This window comes from Strix aluco, chromosome 4 (genome assembly GCF_031877795.1).
Source record: "Strix aluco isolate bStrAlu1 chromosome 4, bStrAlu1.hap1, whole genome shotgun sequence".
Taxonomy (NCBI): Eukaryota; Metazoa; Chordata; class Aves; order Strigiformes; family Strigidae; genus Strix; species Strix aluco.
In genome coordinates this window covers 36,383,467-36,408,303 of record NC_133934.1, presented here as the reverse complement: position 1 = coordinate 36,408,303, position 24,837 = coordinate 36,383,467, and the positions used below count along the sequence as shown (strand labels likewise).

Below are 24,837 nucleotides of genomic sequence, written 5' to 3'. Positions count from 1 at the left end.
AAATCTCTATATTCAATTCCCCAAGACTAAAGTGACTGTAGGATGAGATTTCCTATTTTTCTCCTCTATCAGGATCAAGGATTTTAGAATCTGCATTAACTGAAAATCCTTGTTTCCTTTATGTTATATTGGTGTAAATGTTTTCACATAGGTCGGTACTTGCAATTAGATAGGCCTACCTTCTAATTCTATCAAAATCATGTCCAACCTCAAACGTCTCAAAACGTCTCATGTGATGATGCAATACCACTGAATTTTCCCCAGAGTTTTGGCATCAGGTCATGTTCTATGACTTTCTTTTAACCTAACACTTCTTGTAACTACATTTCCGAGAGTTTCCCCACATTTACAATTGGTAAGTTTGGCCTGTTAAAGAGAGAGCAGTTTTGGGTCTTCAGCTTTGAAAGCACATGATCTCATTTAGTTTTAGAAAGCTAATTTTGCTTAACTAAAAGTACTCAAAAAGTACTCAAAAGGCCTAATACAAAAATTGTGTTTTGTTCTTGCCAGTAGTTTGATAAATCCAAAGCATGCTCCTCTGTCAGGCTGAAAATGCCAAACTTCTATTATTGTCAAGTCACTTGACACTCACACTTTCTCGTTTTTCATACCAGTTGAAAAGAAATACAAAATCATTATCATATGTAGTAGATTTATTTTTACCTTCAGTTACCCCACAAATAAATGAACATTAAGCAAATATTTTAAAACACAGATGACATTTTAGGTTTGTAAAAATAGACATTATGTGCACTCTCATTTTCAAAAGGATTTTATGGGCTTTATCAGTGGAAAATTACAAATGCTACAGATAGCCTCCACGAGGAGCAGAATTACATTTTGTGCCCAAAAATAATTCAGGAACTAACCTTTAAAAGGGTGCAACACTTTTTTTATGTCTGCTTTTGATATGCATACATAAATTATAAATGCAGTGACACACACATTTTTAAAACATTTAAATTCTGAAATAATACTTCAAGACATTTTGAAAAGTCTTTGAATATGTGGACATTGTATTTCAAGCTTTGGGATGCATCTGAATTTTTAAAATAAATTTAAAGTATGTACAGCTTCTTACTTTGATTCCATATTCTTACATTTTAAGCTTCTTATATTGTAGAATGGGGAAGTATATAAGATACTTTGCTACTGAGTTGTTAATTCCTACTAGTCTTTTAAACTTGATATAAAATTTTGTAGATTTTTCTACTTTAAAGTGGATTCAAAATACCCCAATAAATCATTTGTGATTTGTGCTGATATTTTTCGAAAATGCTAAGGTTCAGTTTGTCAGTCAGGTGTATATATGTAGCTGGCACCTACCTGAAAGCAATGTAGCTCTTAAAAAGTTTCAGAAATTGTTTTAAAACTTTATTCTTTCAGCCTTTTTTTTTTTTTTTTTTCTTTCCTTAGGATTTCACCAGGCTTTTTATAAAAGATCTTTCCTTTGCTTATTTTAATTAACATTTATTTTTAAAGTTGTCCAAGTTTTAATTTACCACCAATAAAGACATTATGATGATATTTCCCTATTGTTTCTGTTATGGAAATTGAAAGATGGTGATGCAAAAACCAGTACCATTTTCTGCAGAAAGGTTTTTAAATTTACTTTCATTCTAAATTTGCAGTGAGTTCCTATTAGAGTGTGGTTGGTTGGGGTTTTTTTTGGTTTTGTTTTTTTTTTTTCCCCCCAAAAAACAATGTATATGTGTGCATGCCTCAGAACAATTTTCTGCTAAGTGATGTGAAAGCTGATGTCACTGCAAATCACTAAAACAATGTAGAACTTCTGTTTTACTTCTTACTAAAGTCTTTATTACACTAGCCATTTTATTGTATGAATTGAAATTTATCCCTTATCACATTGCTGCCTCAGAAAATTAAGTCAATGTAACCCCAAATTCAAAGCAAAATAAGCAAAATCTAGTTTTGGCATACATTAATGGTAGTTGAATAATAGATGGTAGAAGCAGACATGAACAACTGCTTATTTTGTACTATCCATGTAAAATAGCTGCTTTTCTAATGATCCGTCAAGTTTCTCCATTTGTTAGGGCCCAGCCTGTATCACTTTGATGGCTTTGGTGTTTGCATAGATACTTAATTTATGTTAAAAATAATGTCTTGATTACAGCACTTATGTATATGCTGTAGTAATCATGTAATACCTTGGCTGTTTCACTTTTTTTATTCCAGTACAGCTGTTTTAGTTAATACTTCATTGAGTTATGTTGGCATCTTCAAAGATAATATTTTAGCAGAATTTTACTGGTATAATATGCTACTGCTGGCTAATAGGGACTTCCACCTCCCAGAATCCCACAAGAAAAGGTTTAAAAGCTGCTACTTTGGGATCAGGCAGAAGTCCTGACACTTGTACTGCAGTTCTAAGCTGTTAATGGCTTTTTGTGTGCATGCATATATTTGTGTGTTAATGTAAGACTAACATTTTGGGTAAACGGTAACTGCTTCATATCCCTCTGGTGGCCTCATGCGAGCTCGTGCATGAGCTTCACAGTATAGTTGGCCCTCCACAAAGAAGTAGCCTTTTTGTTTCAGGTTGAGATTGCAGTCAGAGCACACAAAACATTCTGGGTGCCGGTATTTATCACGTGCCTTCACCACTGTTCCTCTATAGGGAAAAAAATGAAAAGAAAAACCCGATTAATTCATATGAATTTAAAGTGAGAAGATACTACAATATGACACAAAACAAATTCTAGATCGTAAGGCTTTCAGGTTGTTAATCTGATTTGTTTGCCAGCTACTTTATATAACTTAAGGTTGGAAGCTGTGTTTGACTAAGTAGCATAAAATGTCGTAGAGTCGATCACATAGTTCAACAGTTCATTGGAAAAGTAGAGTTTGAAGAAACATGTTAGTTTGCTTACAACACAGAAAGTACAGTCTAACCTATCAAAATGGTGACAAAATGAGTTTAAAAACCCCATTTGTTTTCCTCAGTGACTGTGTGCTCCGAGCTTATCATTATCTGTGTTCTTTGCTGAAGTTAGTGATGTCATTCACATAGAAATCTTGTAGTTTTAAAACAGGCCCAGAGAGCTTTCTGGATACTCCCACTGGGTTGGGAGAAGGGTGCTTTAAACTACCAAGAAACTTGAGAATTCACAGCCTGAGACAATGCAGCACAGGTAACTGCTGGTTTCATTATGTATGTGTTAATGATTGACTTGCAGATGGTCCTAAGAAATCTTAATGAAAGCCTTGACGGGGTTTAGAACAATATATTTTTACATCTTTGTTCTCTAGAAGCATTTCTCTACTAGTGCAGATGGAAACCAAGACCATCATTTGGAAAGCATTCCTGTAGTCTGCAGTGGTGTTTGAGGACATGTGCTTGAACTAGAGATTTTTAAAACCAAGAAGAAACAACTTACATAATCCCATTCCCACACTTGTCACACAGTGGCACTTTCTGGACACCAGGCACGGCAGTAGGTATCTTTGTTACAGGTGCTTTCACACTTCTTGTACCCATGGGGCGTCCATCTGAGAATCAAAACAATCCTGTTATGTACAGGGTAATATAAAAGCATCTGATGCAGTTAAATACAAAATCACAGAATCATTCAGGTTGGAAAAGACCCTTGGGATCATCGAGTCCAACCATCAGCCCTACTCGACAAAGTTCTCCCCTACACCATATCCCCCAACATCTCATCCAAACGACCCTTAAACACATCCAGGGATGGTGACTCCACCACCTCCCTGGGCAGCCTATTCCACTGTCTGACCACTCTTTCTGTGAAAAATTTTTTCCTAATGTCCAGTCTAAACCTCCCCTGTTGCAGTTTAAAGCCATTCCCTCTTGTTCTGTCACTAATTACCTGTGAGAAGAGACCAGCACCAACCTCTCTACAATGTCCTTCCAGGTAGTTGTAGAGAGTGGTGAGGTCTCCCCTCAGCCTTCTCCTCCTCAAACTAAACAGTCCCAGCTCCTTCAATTGCTCCTCACAGGATTTGTTCTCCAGGCCCTTCACCAGCTTTGTTGCCCTCCTCTGCACTCGCTCCAGCACCTCGATATCTCTCTCGTATTGAGGTGCCCAAAACTGGACACAATACTCAAGGTGTGGCCTCACCAGTGCAGAGTACAGGGGGACTATCACCTCCCTACTTCTGCTGGTCACACTATTTCTAACACAAGCCAGGATGCCGTTGGCTTTCATGGCCACCTGGGCACACTGCTGGCTCATGTTCAGCTGCTTGTCAATTAGAACCCCCAGATCCTTCTCTTCCAGACAGCTCTCCAGCCACACCTCCCCAAGCCTGTAGCGATGCATGGGGTTGTTGTGGCCCAAGTGCAGGACCTGGCCTTGGCCTTGTTGAAGCTCATCCCGTTAACGTTGGCTCACCGATCCAATCTATCCAAGTCTCTCTGTAGAGCCTCCCTATCTTCATGCAGATCAACACTCCCACTTAACTTGGTGTCATCTGCGAATTTACTGATGATACACTCTATGTCCTTATCAAGATCATCAATAAAGATGTTGAACAGAAATGGTCCCAACAGCGAGCCCTGAGGAACACCACTTGTGACCAGCCTCCAGCTGGATTTAACCCCATTGACCACCACTCTTTGGGACCGTCCATCCATCCATACTTTTCCTGTAAATACACTTCTGGATGTATTTACAGGCTTTCCCTCACATCAACAAACAATAAAGTTTCTCTATACAAGTTTAGTGGGCCAGATTCTACCTTTTTGAAATCGGGAAAAATATTGTGTAGTTGTAGCCAAAAAGCAAGTACAAAAGTGATTATATATATAGTGCTCTCTGTCTCATAGACATCATTTAATTCTCTGATATTAGATCTTGGGTAAAGCAGGAGAGAGCGGAGTTGACTTTAACAAAGCAACATAACATAGTCAAGACCTATTGTTAGAAAGCTTCTTATTTATATAACTAACCATATGACAAATTCAGAAAGATTCATAACATGATATGAATAGAGAATTACAGAAAAATATAGGAAAATGCCAAGAAAAATCCCACAATGATATATATTGACAGTCAGATGTATTTATCCCTTCTCTGGTAAATATTGAGAGATAAAAATTAAAATTTTTTAATATTTACCTTTGGGTTAATTTTTGTTGTATTTTATTCTTTACACATACTGTAAATATAACAAACTTGCATCCTTTATAATGTTATTTTCAGAACTTCTTCATTTGAAGGAAGTATGACTGTAAATTATACTGTCCTCTTTAATTTTTATTTAGAATGAAGAGGGGTTGGGTGAAACTTATTTTAGAAATTGGTTTACATTTCTGTTTTCCTGGATGCGGAAGAGAGTGTTTTCTTTCTTGGTGTCATGAGTTTGTGCAGCTTGTCCCAAAAGTTCTCTTGCATAAAACTTTTTATCATTCAGTTAAGCCAACTTTGTACATTAACAATCTTAAAATCTGAGGAGAGATTCTGAAAAATGTGATTAACATCCCCATTTTATGCAAACAGGAGATTGCTAGGTATAAAAGCAAGGGGGAAAATGTTAGGAGGCTGGTGTGCTATCTATAAGATTTAGAATGACTTGGGCTTTCAGAAATTCTTATAGTTCTGATATATCATATTTTCTTCTCAGATTCCCCCTTCCCACAAACATTTAAAAATGCTTTGAACAGGTAGAATATTATTAACCACCTTCCTCGGAGACTAAATTCTGGAGCACCTTAAAGGAGCCAGACTGGCGAGGTTGACTGGGCTCCTCCTGGTTGGCATGCAGCATCTTGTACACGTCAGACTGAGGCACTGCATTGGGAGGTGGGTCACTGTATCACAGGGGAGAAGAGCAGATAAAGCAGTTTAACAAACTTCAAAACAATAGCTCTACCAGGCATAGAATATGATACAGGAAACAAACATAAAGACAGTGTGTTTCTACAACTACTGAAAGAGTTTTTCTTCCAGGTAGCATTGCTTTATAGAGCCTCTTCTTGATCTAAAAAGTGCTGAAAAAAATAATCGGTGTAATCGTTACAAAAATAAATCTGCAAACTCATGAAAGTATTTCCATAATTAGTGTTCTGTCTCTAATGGCATTTGGAAATAGGCCAGTACCTGTGTTTAACCTCAAAGCAGTTGCATTCCTGTAATCAACTGCTATCTTACCAGGTGTTCTTTGGTATGGTATCCAGAAGTTCTGTTTTCACAGCAGCTGGCCTGAAGAATGTTGTTAAAATCACAGCTCACATCTGTACATAAGATCAGCCAAAAACTAAGCAAACAAATCTTTTGGGAGAGTATCGTGATGTGAAGGTGTTCTTCCTTTTCTAGGTTGGCTCAATCATTGGTTAGTATAGTGATTATTTGGCTAAGATAATTGTTACTTATCTAACTTAAGGAGAGGACAAAAAAGAGTGAAGTAGGTATTGCATGGTAAGAAGCATTGTAAAGTGAATACTAATGAATGGAAATTCCATTTCTTAATTTAATTAGAATGAGATACGGTTTACTTTCCGTAACGCCAATTTTATGATAAAAATGTAAAGTAAATTATTGTCCAAACAACAGTTGATGATTGAATTTCCAATGACACGTGAGCTGAAGATTTTGCTGAGAATATTTCTGTGCTGAATGTTTTAAATTGATCGTGATAACTAACATCCTAAGTAGTTGAGAGGAAGAGTAGATGACTATATGCACTGGCAAGGAATTAGGCTGAATGTGTGGCATCTGTACTTTTGAAACCACTACTGGGACTAATTAGAAAGGTTCAAATTTACTTTGATAAAGTCTGTTATCTCACTGATATATACATAAATGTCCAGTTCATATTTCCTGTTACAACTGGCCTCCTACTGTCTGTTAAACCTTAGGTAAATTTCCACTGGAAATAAGCAACTAATTCCACAAGGAATTAGACTGGGTTTTGCTTCATATGGTTTGTTTTTGGTTTGGTTTTGTTTTTTTTTCCCCATGGTAGCATCTAAGCTGTCAAATGGCAGAGTGAGAGCAGCAGCAGTTGCGCAGTGACTCCTCTTGCTTATGTTAATTGTTTGCATCTTCAGATTTCTCTGAGCCATCTTTAAGCTGGTGAAGAAACTACCACTTTCTTCTCTTGTCACAAGCTTTTTAATGAATAGAAGGAGCTGAGTTTTTACAATTCTCACCAATGGCTAATTAAACCCTTGATTCTCTCCTTTTTACTAAAATATTTCTAAACATCAAACAAGTGATAATACAATTATATACAGAAGGCAAAAAAACCAGACAGAAAGGTGTGAGATAATGTTTCTAAATGCATACATAGTGAAAACCAATCCCACAACAAAAGAGACATTTCAAACCTGTGTAGAGAGTCAGTTCTCAAACTGGGAATGCCACAGGCATTTGTGAAATCTGATTACTCTGGGTTTAATCCATGATTTCAGAATAAACAAAAAGCAAATTTTTCTTTTATTAGTCTCCAATTGTTGTGATTAAGGATAAATATTCATGCAGTAGAGTAACATCACTCTGCAAATACTTAATGAACTATGGTTTTGGTTTCATCAGATAGGGTGAACTTAATACTTCTATATAAATGTGATTTTTATGGTTAGTAACAGCCCAAGTCTGCAAGGTGCTGAAGAAGGCTCATTGGTGCCAGTGATTATTACTTATTTAAAATATTAGTAATTAGCTTTAGTTTACACCATACATATTATTAATTAAGTACTGTTGTAAAACAGAAAAACAAGTGAATATTATGCAAAAGGTAAAGCAATGTGAATGACAAACTGTCCCTTGGAAAAAATGCTTTAAAACTTCTAATTGTATAATCATCATTGTTATCCAGATACATAAGATTCCTACCTGAATTTTAGTCATTGCAATGGATAAAATTCATAAGTCAGAGATGGATTTGTAGGCCTACAAAGTCACATCTCATCTGGCTCCTTTTGGAAGAGCTAGTCATACTGAATGAGTTGTCCTGAATTGGAGTTAAATATCTAGAACATTATGAACATCTACAAGATTTCCTGAGCTTCATAACCTGAATTTCAACAGTTGAAATAAATTTGAGTTAATAATAGTATTAATAACATTTTATAATTTATAAATTATTAGTAAGAATAAGTTATTAAATGGTTATTAAATAATTATGGTAATAAATAGTTCTGAATTTTGGAGGGAATTATAATCTTGATTTGGAGTGGTCAGTCAGCTAATAGTCCAGGTAGCATCATCAGTTTTTATTTATTATCTACAAATAGAAGATTATTTCCTATGAAATATTTATTTGTAAGTTCTGAAGGACTCCTTTAATACTTTGGGTTAAAATAATAAATTACTAATATTTTAATGAAAATATTGAATGGCATTAAATGACTTTTAACCATTTTCATAGAAACTGTGATATTAATAAAGCTCATGATTTTTGGTATACTCTCAATTTGTATATTCATAAATATTAAAGATACTGCTCTAATTACCTTATTACGGGTGTTTCCCCCAGAGCTGTAGAAACTTGTCCTTGCAGTGTTTCCATGATATTGTCATCTGAGTACAACTGCATAGGTGTGTTAAATTGAGCGTGTACAATCTTGACACCAGGAAGCTCCATTTCCAAGGGAATGTTAGGGGCCATCTTAGACACTGCTTTCAGCTCGGTAGGGCAGATAGAGCTAACCGTGCTAATTGAAGAGGGGGTACTACGTCCACTGCCACAGTCAATCCCCGAAGGAGTGCTGCATCCGCTGTGTTAATAGCCAGATTACAGAAGAGTGTGCAATGCATATTGGATTATAGAGAATAAAGACAAAAGTACAGGAATACGGTGATGTTAACAGGGCTGAAAAGCATAAATAGAACAGATACAGAAAAGCAAAAGTATAGAAAGTAGAGAAAAGCAAAAGTATGTGCATTCATTGAAAAGTATTTTCCTGTAGAAAATATCAATGCCAGTTATAAAGCAGTCTTTAACATTCTGGCATGCATTTAAAGATAGTAAAATTTCTTTGATGGATTGAATAATTTAGAACATAATATTACTTTACATTTTTAATACTAGATTTTATTGAGGATTATTTAAGCCTCCCTAAAATTGTCTGTGAGTAATTCTTAATGTCTACAAAAGGCTAACATACAAAGGTTATGTGAGTTGTCCATGTCAGTGACAGAATAAACAACTGCACATCATTCCAGTCCTGTACCTCACAACCATCTCAGTCCACAGTTGAAGAGACTACTATAAAGTAGTGTAAAATAATGAATGTGACATTTCCTGGATTTTCTTAAATTCTACAGTAAGATATTTATTAATCTTTTAAAATTAGTTTAACAATATATATATTTTTTTAAATATCTGTTGAACATTTTAAAGAAGAAAAGATACTAAACCAGCCAGGCATACTTTTGCATTTCTAAATTACAGTGTTTCCAGTAGAACATAAAGTGGTCCTTCACAAGAACAATGGATATGTATACAGAGAATTTTACTGCTGTTTTAGATTTTACATATAATTTTTATATAAGCAAAAAGATGTACAGTTTTTTAGAAATATTCATGTTGCTTGACATTACTGAAGTAAAGTTACTGGACACCAGTTTGACTTCAGTCTTTTCTCCATAGTCCCTCAGAGGCTTTCTTTGTTATGGGATATTTCTTTGCAGTTGCTGTGTAACAGCACATAACCCAGGTTTTCCACAGTCATTGGTTACCATTGATGTGATATTTGGAGCTATGAGATGATAATTACTTAATATGTTTCCTTCAACCTGCATATCAGGGTTGTGGTTAGTTCCTTCTAAACTGAATGTTTCTATGTAAACCTGGGAGGATACTCAATTTGATAGTACAGTGCTCTGCCCAGTAGCTAATTTTGGGTGGAGAAGATGACTCAGAATTCTCCCTTTGATTCAGAGTGGAATTTGTGTAGGACCACTTTCTCAAAAATGTAAAGGGAAATATATATTCTACCATCAAAGACATATCAAATTCCAGAAACAGTAATCAAGCCTTAAGGCAAAAGTACAGTTCTGCATCATTGCCTAGCAGGAACCAGCCAAAAAATTCACACAGGGACAACTTATAAATTTACAGTCTTTTCTTCTGGAATAATCAAGACCACCTTTAGATCCTACAGTAGAATTAGTTTTGTCAGTTCTGATAGTGTTAGTAAATGGAAAGTAGCAGGAAAAGGCTAGAAAAAGCACAGCTTTTCTATGAACAGCCAAAGTAATGTTAAAGCAGAATAAATTCTAAGTGTAAATAAAATATAATTATATATTTAATATAATTTCCAGTTAGTTTTGCCAGAGTAAAGTCCAAAAGTGTGGCTAATGTCCAATCTGGTAGCTCAAACCCACAGTTCGGAATCCGCTCCTCTTCTAGTAAAAGTCCTATATAGTGTCAGCTGTCTGTCCCAAAGGGGTATTTACAGTCAAGGTGGTGGTTTGGTTTTTGATGTGTTTAACAGAGGATGTATATTGAGCCAAACTGATGACAAAGTAGCAGACAAACAGTGTGACAATCACAGTTTTGTAGATGTAACACCCTGCGTCAGAGATTCTGCAGTTTGTAAATACAGATTTCTCTAGTGCTAGAACACCTGACAGACCTTGCCCAACTAAAGTTCTGAAACTTGTTGTGTCACTGTCAGGTTAATTTTTGCAGGTTTTTTCCCCATCTGACATGCTGAAAAATGGCCATTTACTTCAATATTTTAATGAAAAATACTGTGTAATAGAGGTTTCTGAATTAGGAGATTAGGCTCTTGATATACTCATTTGAATCTCCGTGAATACGATTAGGTACCTGTAAATGGTACCTGGTGGTCCAAAGGTTAGTGTAGGTGCTGTATGTAAGTGCTGCCCACAGTTAAAGGCCATGCATGTCTGCTAAGGACTGTTTTCTCTTTTATCCTGGATCAGCATCAGACACCTTTCCTCCACTGTGGTGGTGTTCTACATTGGTAGTTCTTGTTCACAGAAGGATGGGACTCTATCCATCTTCTACAGTCTCCTCTTTATCATTCAGGTAGTTGAAAAATTTAACGCATCTCACAAAACTGATAATCCATATGAGAATGTCCTTTGTACACAGGAATCAATTACCATCCTGTTCTGGTCTAGTTTGTCAGACTTAAATTAGTATAATTGAAATGCAGGCATTTTAAACTTTCAGAACACCAAGTAAGTCGACTGGTAAAAACTGCTACTGCTAGAAAAGATAAGGGTAGCGTCACAATGTATTGCATCATTCAGGTGCTTTTGAGCTTCCTTGCATTTTTAGCCACAGAGTTTGCATTTTTTTCCCCTATGTATTTAATAATGTAAATAACAGTAAGTGAGGCATTTCATCCCCAGTTGTGATAGAGGAATATTACACTAAAATGGTGGATGTAAATATATAAGCTTTTCTGCATTTTAGAGCTTTACATGTCTGTGGCATCACATAGTTCTATTTTAGCTCTGCATTAGCTTGCCTTCTGAATAGAGGTCTGCTGAAAAACAAACTTAAAATCTCTGAATGGCCTAGATGTAACTTATAAAACTAGCTATCGTTAATTTAGCAAGTTAGCAAATTACATGTATTTGCATTTGGACAGAAGACTTTCAGAGTGCCATAGATTTGTAAGTATACAATACCTGGTGCTATGCTGTAAACTGAATCAGGTTCATGAATACAGTTGCTTCAGACTCTTATAACTGAGATGGGAGTGTGGACCTGCTTTCTTTTGGAAATAGAAATTTGAATTTCAAGCCTGATCTCTGCAAGTCAACCATTTCATTTTTTATTTTTTTTTAATTTTTATTTCAGTGTTAAGCTATATGCTACTATAAGTAAATTTCAAATGCATCAGTATGCTTTATTAATATGAATCGTGAGTATCCATTAAAAAAATAACACCATGCATCCAAATTCAGCACAGCACTCAGAGTTTATAACCTGCTTCGGCCTGAGACTATGAAAGGTTTGGGCCGAATATTATGCTTGTGTTCAAAGTAGTTCATATCCTGTAAAGAAAAAAGGGTTAAAATAACTTTCTTTGGTCTACAAATACTTATTTCTAGCTAAAAAGTAGCTAACAAAGTTTTAAAATTCTAACCATGAAGTAACTGTGTTTAGGTTGTACATTCCTGGTACTCAAAATACGATCACTTTAGTGTTCAGAAACATTCAGAGTAAAGTGCAGTTATAAGAGAGAAGGATGGTAGGTAGTGTTGCAGCCCAACATAGAGGGCATATTTTAGCTACCTGCAGCGTTGCTACTACAGAGCTGAATGGATAGTTTTCTATGTTGAAAAAAATTGCTTCACTTATCACCATTTTTTTTTTTTGGATAATCAATAAACTCCTGATTATCAGAAAAAACAGCAAGAGCTGGACTTTTTAATTGAAAACAGAACAGATAGTGATATACCACAAATGATCATGTATTATAAGTAAATACCAGTACTCACTTTTGCGATGAGTTAGGAATGAGACCCCTCAGTTGTCCATGAAGCGCGTCTTGAATATTGCCAGATGAATACAGCCCAATTGGAGAATTATAGGAGGAGCTCACTACCTGTCTTTTGTCATCAATATTTGCTGCTGCAACAAAAGGCTGGGCCCTTCTGTTGTGAGCTGTACCAATAGGCTTGAATTCCTGTACATGATAGGCAGACAAAATACACAAAGCTACAATGCACACCAAAGCTAGTAATGAGTAAAACTGACAACATCAGTATTGTTAATCACTGCATTTTTTACTTTTGCGACTGTTATTTTTTAACTGGTGCAAGCATACTATATTTTTCCATGAACTTTCTATATGCTACTTAAGCCATACACATTCAGAGACTATTATTTTCCTGCCTCAGGGCAAGCAGAAGGCATTCCATGTTTGTGAATAGTGTACAACTTTAAGAAGAAATGAGAGAGATGAATATTATAGTGATCTGTTGTATTGTTCTCTGGATTTTGAACAGTTTACGTTCTTCTTTTAGAAATATTTCATGTATAGTTAGCTTAATTGCTTTGCTTAAGTGATAATATCTGCCTTCTCCATTTTTGTCATATACTGATGGAGTGACTCCTAAAGTATGAAGATTTTATTGTAAATGTCTTGCCTAGAAAACACAAAATTTTTAACGCTCACTTTAACTGAAATAGTCTTGAACGTACATCAGATTGAGGACATTCTTCTGAACTTTTCCATACTTTGAAGCATACCTGTGCGTCAAAAATTGTGATGCTGTATAATTGAAAGATAATGTGAAATCATCATAAATAAGTAAAACCCAGAAATGGGTAATTTGGAAATTTTCATAGATCTTTGCCAGTTCTCTGGCTTGGCTTTGTTTTTGAGTGTGATTGGTGTACTAGAAATACACCTACAGTACCATAGACCATATCTGTATTTATGTTGCTATCCCACCTTATAGACAGTCTAAGTTCTGATACCGCTGTATGAGATTTATTTCAAACTGTTGAAGCTTGTATCTAAGGTACGGGAGCTTTTGGCTTAATCACTGTGTACAGTTTACACTGTTTGGTATTTGCTATCTCATATTTTTAATGGTGACACACCCAATATCTCCAGCTTTAAAATGATTCAGGTGTAATTGCGGTCTTTCACTTATGTCTTGCAAGCTGTACAAACTAGTCTCCTAGTTCTGCTAAATAAAACTCTAAACAAAGTGTTTTTTTGATGCAGAAATGCCTTTTTTAGATTACCTTAGTCTTTAAGAATGCTAGAAAAATTTCCGCTTAGAAAAAATACAATCTATTACCAAACACCAAAACAGATATTTGAATACTCAAATCCACAGAATAAATCAAGATAATAAGAGCAAATTAAATAAGCATGGACACATTTTTGACATCTGTAGATTTTTATTCATTCCTCAGAGCATTATTTCCTTTCTCAGACAGCATCAAGTCTCTGTTCAAAGTTTCAGTGAATAATTTATAAAAATTATGAAAACCTGAATGTGAATTGGCCCTTTGTTTTATTTTAAAACAACAGATTCAGAAATATATTTAGGAACAGACCTAAAGAAAAGTCATGGATATATAGAATGTGCAACCAGAAAATGCAAACAGTAAAAAGCAGTTTTATTAAATGAAAATGTTTAGCAGCATCGCACTGTAAGAGGCTACTGAAAGCAGCAATCAGATAAATGAGCACAAAGATTTTACTTGCAATTCCTTGTTTCTGTCTAATAGAACTGGGTTGCAGTTAACAAAATGTATTAGTAAATGGAAATAATCTAGTGTTTAGGATCATGAGGTTCATGTCTACTTAATGAAAGATATTAATGTCAAAGTATTTAAAATAGATTTAAATCCATGTATGATACAAAACAAACAAAAACAACTGTGAACATTGTAATTTCATCCCCTTTTTTATTTCTTGTTGACAAATAGACATCACAGAAGACACATGGCACCATAATAGCATCTTTACAATGTAACAGTTGTGAAACAAGTATTTGCAGTTAGTTAAATTCTGTTTTCTTTTTAACTCATCTATTCATATAAAATGTCAGTGGCAGAACATACAGCAGTAAAAATAGTCCAGCTCTTGTGTTTATTTGATCTCATTGAATCTGTGAAAAGTCCTCTTTTAGTTCAAAAGCTAAATGAGAACTGGAGATTGTTGAAATTCCTAATCAGGAATATACAAGAATTACAGAGAAATATACAAGAATTACAGTATTTAATTTCTTATTTTTTTTCTAGCTGACTGATGTCTTTTTTGCAGGGCTAACTACATTTTGCACTGGTATAGGTATCAGGAATAGAAAGAATGTAGCCCCTAAAGTCTGCAGAAATGCATCCAACACAGACCATATGATAGCATTCCTTGGGGATAATTGCTATGACAGTACACAGATGTTTACATTGTGGAGGTATGTGACTGAAATTATCTCTGAATGCTGTTGTGAAAGAGGGGGTAGGTCCTCAAAACTAGACTAGCACAATTATATTGTTTCAAAACTTGATTAGAAGTGGTAATAGACTATAAACTTACTTTTTAGAAGAGCGGGCTGGGGCTTTTTTAGATTTTTATGCTTATCTATGTGTATAGTATATTTATATCTCCCAGGAATGTATAATGTCTTTCATGGCCAAAAATTCATGAGGTTAAAGAAACTTTGATGTTGTACTGTTTTCACTAGTGGTGGGTCTCCTGTGTTGTGACTAAATATGCAGTAAAATTTAATTTAAAATTTCAGCACTTGTAGAAAAAAAGGCTATATTTTTTCCGTAGGGGGATCAGAGTGATGTTCTTGGATGGAAGAATTTAATCTAAAATGTAAATCATCCCTAGAATGGTTTAAGCATATTAGTTTACAAGCATTGCTACTTTCTGGGGCCTACTATTTATTAAATATACTTGGTACTCTTGATTTTCCTAGGAAGGAAAGAGAGAGATATACTAAAACGAAGAGGCTGACTATTTAATCTAGGAGAAACAGTTTTCCTGATTGCCCAAAGGACACTGCTTTTCAATAGTCTGCCAAATAGCACTTAGTGAAATCTTGTGATTTATTTTTAAGTAACTATCCTTTTTAGGAATGTAACTTTCATGCAAAGGGATTACTCCCGTCATACATGCCTACATGGTTTTCTCTACAGCTTTTTTAGTGAATTTGTTCCATTGCCATTTATTTTATGTGTATGCTAGCTATTCCACAAAAATATGCATTTAAAATAGTTTTGTTTCTTCACTATACTATCTCCTACCACTGAAGAGGCTATGTTATTTCTGATGAATTTTGCTGTATCACTTAATGTAAGTTTCTAGATTGGAAAGAAGAGAGAGAACTGGAACACTGAAACGCCATATTCGTGTTTGGGAGTGTCTCCATGAAAACAGAATTGGTGGAAGTATTTATTGTGTAGGGTTTATTGAAATGGAATCTACATTTACATTTTTTCTAGGATAGCACAGAATAAATACTTTGACATACTTGCTTTGATCCTGGCCTTCCAGGATCAACAGAATGCTTTTACCTCCCCTGTCTTGAGAGAACAGCAAATGTTCATGTAGGTTAAAGAGGAATGATAAAGGAATAAAGCACTAATTGTAGATAGTAGCTAGCTGATTAACTATTAACAATACCGAAGCTTTGGCTCATAGCTTTGCACAAAGGACTGGGTGTGAGTTTGAAGACAGAGGAGGATTTCAATTGATTGGATTTACTTTGGTATACAAGGATCAAGACTTTGCTGGTCAGAATTAGTGAATGGTTTGCTTATTGATCAGTGCATGGGTTTTGTACAGATTTGTAACTTTCAGTTCTGTGCTGTACTGTAAAAATGTATGGAAGTAAAGAGATCCAGCATTAATGGATCTCTCTGACTGTTACATCAAAATGACTTTTGTGATGTGATGAGTGCATTGCTTGTTACTTGACATTTATTCCTGATTGAAGAACCTCCTCATATTATGAAGAACCTCTAAAAGAGTTAAAGCAGTTTAAACCATATCAGAATGGAGATACTTTCTTTCCATAATAAAACGGTGGTGATATCTACAGTTTTAAAGAAAAAGGAGGATGTGTAGTAACTTGTTAGTGTTTTGTTTCAGTTATAGCTGAATAATCAAAAACATCCATTCAGATAAAATGATGTTGATAGATATCATAATTGTGATGTCCAGCTTAAACTGGCAGATAATGGATGAAGTGCTATTCAAAGAATTTTAATGACCACAAGGGAGATCATTTAGAGTGTAAAAAGGTGCATGAAAATGGTTAGGTAACTTTTAACAATTCATACCTGTGGTTCAGCTTCTAAATTTATCTTGAAGGGATGTGCTTTGCCATCTTCTGAAACTTGTGGGGACCATAATTTAGTTCCTGCCCTAGAAAGAAAGAAAGGCTGAATTTAAGTAACTTGAATTCTTGCAGAGTTGTATGTGTCCATGTAAAATATAACGCAGCTTGAAAATTTGCTTTTGTTTGTTCTATGTTTTTTTAATGTTTTTATGGAAAAATACTTCAACATTATATAATATGTACTATATGTAAACTATATAAAAAGTGTATTTACTTTTATAAAAATTATGTATACCATGAACCATGGGAAATAATTTGTTAGTAGTTACTAAATGCAAAGGGAAATGGAAATTAGTGCCCTTCTGACCTGAGCTGACTAAACTTTTTCACAGTGTTGTTTTTTTAATGGTTGATAGAATGCATGTTGGGTCCTCAGAATATTTTGCACAATTAAGTGAAAATATTAGTAATAATCCTAAACCAGAACAACATCAATTTCTCTTTTTATGACCACAATATCCATGCAAAGCCTGCTTTTCAATGTCAGAGAAGTGCAATCTAGGTATGCAAAGTATATGTGCAATTGTAAATAGAAGTTGCAGAGATGATTCTTTCAGTCATTAGGCATGCAAATATGCAAATATCTGTTACAATTCTGTTTTCATTGACAGAGTAAAAATTGGGAGCTAATTTTAAAATAGTGTAATATTAGTGTTAAATATTAATCTAGTACTGTTTGTTATCTAAATACAAATATTTAACGTTTTAAAAATATGCACATATTTCATAGGCACAGTTACACTTATCATATTTTGAAAATTGCTTCCTAGTTGCTAAATGGCATATATCAATCTGTAACAGAACCTGGAATTAACTGTGGTGTGTGCTCTAGTAAGTAGACAATGCTCCTTTAAAAAAACCCCCCACCTTCTGTGTTTAGAAAGAAATATTGTGGTCAGCTGTAATAAAGTGCTATGCCTCCTTGAGGGCCTTGGATCAATCAGAGCTCTGATTCTTGGAGACAGCTGAGAGAGTGCGCTAGGTGATCCTGATTAAAGGCTGAGCAAACTCAGTTAGGAGATGTGAAGATGCAGATTGGTTTTTTTGCTTGCTTTAGTTGAGGAAAATGAGCACAAAATGTTTCTGGACTCCTGCAGTTTAGGTAAAAGAAGGTTTTTAAGTTTTGGTTTGTTTTGCTTTGAGAATCCTGTATTTGGCTTAATACATTGTGACCAAAGAGGTTGACTGTAACCTGCCTTTTTTGTCACCCCTTAGGAAAATCTGACACGATGTTGCTTTCTTTCACTAGGAGGATATATTAGCAGCTTTGTCTGTGATTGGGAGCAGGAGGCAATGATAAGCACCTGTGGTTGAGGGAGCGTTAGAGCAGAGAGATAACTGAACAAGTGATAGCTAGCTGAGAGTTTTATTATTTCCCAAAAATATGAAAACTGTTTGTTTACTAACAGCAAACATAGGACTTGTGGAGTCAGCTGAGGCAGTAGATTGTATGGTTCACATCTCAATAAATGTGGTGGGTAGCCTGAGGGAGGCTGTTATTCTTGTGTCCGTGAAGACATGTTCTGGGGAGTCTTGCCTGATCTGGAGTTGGTGAGATAAGTCTGGGTGCTTGTAATTTTAAAGGTTTTGTGAAATTCTTAAAACTATTGAAAATAGTTACACTATATAATAGTTGTACTGTGTAATCAGTTGATTGGGTAGTTTCTTCTTTCAGAAGCAAGCAGACATGTACACGTACCTCTCTATTTTCAAAGAAAGCTGATGTGTAGCTGCTTTAACTCTCTCCTGGGCATCATTATGTGTCATGTTCTCTGTGCTTAGACCATCAATAGCTATAATAACATCACCAGGGCACAGGTTGGCAGCTGAAGCCTTACTTCCAGGTGTAATCTGAAAAATGAAAATTTAACTGCTTAAGCACCATGCATACCTGAAAACTGATAGAGAGAATAAACTTCACCATGCTTCCGTATTTCCTGTTGGGTTGGGGAGTGGGCCTGTAAACAACTATGTGATTGTTTACAAAAAAAAAAAGTGAGTACTTAATTCTGCCAGACCCTCTGTAGTTCTATTGTCAGATCACCATATAAATGCTTTATTCATCATAGCATCAAATTAGATGGAAATTATCTTCACAATTCTGCATTAAAGAGTTTCCATTCTGATTTCTGTAGTTACTGTAACTTGTCTTTGAATCTTATATCTCAACTGCCATTGTGTGGTTTGCTTGAAAAAAAAACAGTTAAGTTTTTCCCTTACAACTCCAGGCAATATCAGAAAAATAGAACTGTTAAGAAATTGTGATACTTAATGTTCATGTGGATGATGTGCCATTGACTGTATAATATAGAATGCCACTTGTGGTCTTACCACATTTAAGGACAAACACAACAGTTAGTGTGTTTTCTGCTAGCCTGGCCTCTCATGCTGTATTGCTAAGTAATCAGAAATATGCTAATAATCCTGAAATGACATTTTTCTCTTTATTCATGTCCAATCCAGACCCTGAACTCCTTAAGGTGCTTAGCTTTAAGTCCCATTGAATTTGAATAATAGTGGCCCTGATCCTTCAAGGTGATCTCTGTGGTGCAATTCATACCTCATGGAAACGTACCACTGTCAGTGATGTTCATAGAAATAGCCCTAAGTTCATCTTTCTATGCTTGCTTTTTTTTCCCTAGCTTGTTCTAGAATTGCAGGCCTTTATTTGCAAACAGATGACTTCTCATACCACCATACCATTTGAACAGGTCTTTGGTCACTAAGTGAGATTTAGGTCCCTTAGGTGTGTATTGCCATTTTAGGTGACCTTTGATAATCAAGACAGCAACATGAAATTGATGGATGTAGCACATAAACTTCTGGGATTCAGGTCTTTTGGAACAGCAGAACAAAGGGGACAGGTTGATTCATCTAGACTAACGCTGCTTATCTGAAGTAAATAAATCCCAATGTGAAGGACAAAAACATCAATATAGTCTTACTTACAAGAGCAGTTCTCTGATCCGTGCCAAGTATGAAGTAAAAAAAAGCTATTGGAGAGATTTTTTTCTCACCATGGCTTCTGCTACAGCCAAACCAAGAGCTATCTCTATTATTAAAGGTAATTAAGTGTTATGGAGGACTGGAAAACATGCTATGGAGATGTTTTTCAGTTTTGGTGTTTCCCAGCAGAGGAAGAGAGTAAGCTGCCCAGTATACCTCCAGTATGTTCTGAACCCCAGTTACAGTGAACCTGGCAGACTTGTTACCTCTGAAGGTAACAGCACTGTCAGCATAAAAGCCAAACAGAAATACTCTTTTTGATATGTGTTGCGCTGTGTTAGTATTGAAACAATGGCAAAAATTAGCCAAATTTTCCACACACTTTCCAGGTGTCCATCTCTGTTAGGTGGGTCTGAATGCTCAAAGAACTTAGAGTTTGTTTTGTGGGCTTTTTTTTCCTGCATTTCAGCATGTAAACTTATTTTTGATTTTGCTATAACAAACTGCAATGCATGTGCTATTATGAAGTCAGGCAAACTTTCCAAATGGGTACTTGTGGCCAGCTGGAGGCTTTAAACCCCTTGCCCTCCAAAAGTGTAGGCTCATGTATTGTGTGTTTAACAAGGTGTTAAGGTGCCTGAATAATCTGAGTATGAATTGAGAAAGTTGCTCATAAATTCTAAGTCTGAAATCTCCAAAACTGTTTCTCAGACTTCAACAGCTGTAAGTGTAAATGAACTACACTGAGACCACTTACATTATTGTAATAGGACAGGGTACAGGTGTGATCATGCTTCTTCCTTTAGCCTGGAATGGCTACTGACTCCATGTTGTGGACATGCATGAAATGACAAACTGCAGCAGAATTCCTACTGTTCGAGTGTGACTGTTAATGCTCTAATAACCAAAACAGGAAAAAAGCGCCATTCTTGGTTCCTTCTCAAGAGCCTGTTTAAATAATCCTTATATAGGTTACTTGGTGGATTATGCTTTTTGTGTGTCACAACAAATCATCTGCTGTATCTGTGGTATACTGCAGCGATGTACTGAGATCATGATCCTGCCTTATAAAGTAGCATATCTGCCTAGCATGGTACCTTCCCTTGCAGCTGTGTTGCTAGTAGGACCTAACACACTCTGTGTTGCTGGTAATAATGCACAATCCCTTGGTTTTCTTAGCATATTGTCACCAGCTGCAGTGATACCACTTGAATGGGGTTACCATTGTTATGTGGGAGCAAGGAGGGAAAGGGCCAGGAGTCTGTACTTGCTATTCCTTAGCTGAATCAATTATTGCCAGCCTTCTGGGATGTGTCTGTTGGGCCTTAACACCTTGGTGGGGGTGCTGAGCTCTACTTGCACAGGCCTTCTGGGGTGCAGAACTACCTGCCCACGTATAATCCTTTTCCTCATGTGCTCTTGCTGGGTTTGATGAAAAGAGATCTGCTGCGAGGATGGGGTAGGATGAATATGGCCAGCTGCCAGCTCTTCTCTTTTCTCAATATTTCAGGGAGGAAAACTTAACTGTTTCTTATGGGGAAGGGGGGCAGACAAAAGTACTGCAGCTTACATTTTATAGAAAGGGACCAGGTTGTGTGTTGCAAGATTACACCATGTCATGGGTATAATATCGATATTGTGGGTACCTCAATAATGTGGTACTGTTTCTTAAGGAGCTTATTAGTGATGCATTAAATGTGTGTTATGAATACTTAGGATCGTATTATGACTGTGGTGTTTGTTGCTTGCTCACGCTGTCTTCATGAGGTAGATTCTACTGGTGCTTTTGGAAAATTTTTGCCTTGCTATTCAGGACATGTCTCTATAGCACACCTGTTGCTCCTGTGTCCTAGGTATCTCACATTTGGATAAATACAAGGATATGTATTGAGCATTCATATGATATCAGAGGCTAGATAACTAATGTCTTCTGTGAAACTTTGAAGAAAACCTCTTTGTATCTATTAATAGACTTGTGAAGCTTATCATGGCACACCTTCATAAATATTTCAGGCTCTGGGTTTTCTTACAGAAGTATGAATGTCTGCAGACAGAGTTGCTAAATATAAAACCGAGTTAATATAAATACTTGCATTGTGATCTGTAAAGGTTTATATTAAAATAGAATTTAAATCTGGAAATTTTGCCGTTCCCTCCAACCTCTACAGTTTCAATTGTTCCCGTAATGCTTTATTCAATATGACTTAAATTCTAGGATAGCATTCCTCTAAATACTTAACACAAAATACTATCTTCTAGTCAGAATAAACTGAAATTATTGAGTTTCATTAAGACTAGGGTTTTGATTAGTTTCATGGATGTAATTTCTTTGCATCTATGTAAAGTTCCAAGGATTTCAAGAAATGTTTTCATTATTTCTAGTTAATTCATTGTTTCTGACCCTAATAGAATCTGAATGTCTATTTTTAGTCCCCTCCTGTTCTTCCCACTCTCCCAGTGATCATGATCTGTGGTTTTTGCATTTGCTTGAAACAGTCAAAACAACAGAACAAATCGCAGATGGGTTTTTGAGATGACATCTGTTCTTTAGACAGGTGGATGATGAGCTCTTATGTTGTCTGTCTGTCTTGACAAGTCCTGGTAAAGGCTTTCTCTTGTTGAACAAGGACTATAGCCAACCAAACTTAACACCTGTCCAATTGTTTTATTCAAAGTGTGTTTAAAAATATTTTTATTGTTTTAATGGCTAATATTTTTTTTTCTTGTCTGTTAAACCAAATGTGAATGGGCTGCCGGTGATACCTTTTACAAAAGGAACACCTAGGCCCCAAAGAGCAAGGCATATGGATCTTGTGAAATATTTACTACTTCTTAAGGGGTACTGCATGAATACTTATTTAGGGACTCTTCTAAATGTATGCTGCAGCAACAAAAATATTAAATCTACCATTAATATTCTTGAATTTGAGCTAAGCAAACTTAAACATATAATTTTTCCCTATATATATATATGTTATTTCGTAGTTTTACTTGAAATGTGATTTTGAGTATTTCTGTAATATGCTAGAAATCAATGGCTTATGTCTTTTGAAGCATTTGGTAGGTATGAGTTGATCACAAAATAATTTATTCTTTAGAAAGTTACATTTATAGTAACATGCTTTGTTATTACAGTTTTAAACTTCATTGCACTTAATCTAAACACAAAGAAAATACAAACCAGACACTGCTAAAATATTTTTCATTAGAGATAATGGAAACTATTTTTCTTTTGGAGGCCCATAAAAGGCAATGAAGGCCCCCAAACATACAGAGATATTTTTCTTTTTTATCCAATGTTTTTATCTCCTGTTTCTCCAAAGGCTTTGCTGTGTCCTGTGAGTATTTGTTATGAAGCTACACACAGTCAAATAATAGCATTCTGGTTTACTTCTGTTTAAAATAAGTAAAATCTTTTATGCTTAGATAAATTGGGAATAAGTGATTATTTTTTACTAGTACAATATGTGGAAGGTTGGTCCTTCAGCTTTTTACTGACTCTTGTCTAGAAGCGTATTTACTGCAAGGCATCACCAATGGTATCCATCCTTCAAGGCTCTCGATGTTTATTTAATGCCACGCATAGTGTATATATTGAGTCATAGTGCAGGGCTTTAAAAAAAAAAAGCATTGGTGATTTGAAGGTTCATGGAACACACACTTGGTGTGTCTGAGGTTCTGAAAAGCAGTAAAAATATAGGGAGAACTAATTCTAGTCTGATGTGCATTGAATACAATTTTCAAAATATACCAGTTATCAAAATACATATCATGTCTTTTGATTAGATCTGCCTGTAGATTCAGGGCAGCTGACAGTCTTTTATATGCTCCATTCATCAAGTAACTGTTTTCTTAAATGAATTGTAATTAATAGCTCAAAATCCATGAAAAAATTAAGGCTTGGATTCTTGCCCTTTAAGGAGGTAAAGTAAATTGTGTGTTTCTAAATATGGCAGAAAACCCCCATCTCCTTCATATTCTGGACTGGCTAACTTTATAATAATTCACTGATTTAACACCGATGAAAGTGAAAACCTTTGCATATGTAAAAACAGGTGCTGTTGCGTTTGCTGGCAATAATCAGAACTTGATTTAATTAAATGAGTCAGATTAATCTTGTAAAGTTGGCAAGGAGTTTGCAAAGCACAAACTTCCAGACATGAGGAGCTGCTGCCAAGCTGTCTTCTCCCCAGTGATCATGGAGGCTAGTTGTGAAAATGATAAAAGTGGGGTCTTGTCTTTAGTAGGCTCAAAACTAATTTTCTCATCTGAATGCCTGGGGAAATCATGCCACCAAACCACTTGAATTAAGTCTTTGAGGCATAAAAGTAGAAATGCAGTTAAAGTCTCTTAGACCAATAAAGCAATCCCAGAAATATGTCTCACAAAACTTTGTACAAACTGTTAGCATTCAGCTGTCTCTCCTCAGAACTAGCAGCTACTTGATAATCTACTCACAGCTTTGTCTGCATCTCTGAACTCCAGAAAATTAACAGGCAAAAATCTGCAACAACTAATAAATAGAAAAAAAAATGGAAAGAATACATACCCTGGTTATGATTAAGGGTTGATTAAAATCTATTCCTCCTGAGAGCCTGAATCCCCAGGGTGCTGGTCCTTGGAGAATAATGTTTTGTGGCATTGTGGATAGTTTTTTGTTGGTTATTGTTCTTTGTTCCTTAGGTCTGCGTGTGGAGCCAAGCTGTAGGAGGAAGGGTGCTGTCAGTAGAGCACCTGCTGAACAGGGCAGCCGACCTTATATACCTCTTAGGAAGTTTAACTCGTCCCACAGCTGCGGGCACTGTGCTTTATCCCCACTCTTTGGGTGACGTCAGCCAGTCCCTCGGCTTCTCCACCCACAGAGGGGAGTATCAAACTTGGACAAATAAAGACTGAATGCTGGAAAGTTTACAACAAATACTTCAGCTCTATCTGCTGCTTCAGCGTCCCCTCAGCCCAACAATCAGTAAGCTTCAGGATGCAGTGTCCTTCTGATTTCTTAAAGCAACCCTGTTGCTCATTTGATACCATGCTGATTGCATTGCTGGTGCTTGTTTCAACTATGCAATGCAGTGCTCTGTCTTTGTACGTGATTCTGTTTCACATA

The 24,837-nt window shown here is 35.8% G+C and overlaps 1 protein-coding gene across 3 annotated transcripts; it reads right to left on the bottom strand.

The window, feature by feature from the left end:
* Window positions 1-635: 635 nt before the first annotated feature.
* PDLIM3 (PDZ and LIM domain 3) lies at window positions 636-24,499 on the bottom strand. Of its 3 annotated transcripts, XM_074822716.1 has the most exons (8): window positions 24,280-24,499; window positions 18,484-18,635; window positions 16,726-16,810; window positions 11,899-11,966; window positions 8,441-8,704; window positions 5,667-5,794; window positions 3,402-3,513; window positions 636-2,635 (listed from the first exon to the last, which is right to left on the bottom strand). In XM_074822716.1, exons 1-8 carry the CDS (start codon window positions 24,370-24,372, stop codon window positions 2,446-2,448), a joined length of 1,092 nt encoding a protein of 363 aa, XP_074678817.1. In that variant the 5' UTR covers window positions 24,373-24,499; the 3' UTR covers window positions 636-2,445. The 3 variants fall into 3 exon arrangements, with proteins under 3 accessions (XP_074678817.1, XP_074678818.1, XP_074678820.1); XM_074822717.1 differs by lacking the exons at window positions 8,441-8,704; window positions 11,899-11,966 and adding an exon at window positions 12,414-12,601; XM_074822719.1 differs by lacking the exon at window positions 8,441-8,704.
* Between the last annotated feature and the right edge of the window lie 338 nt (window positions 24,500-24,837).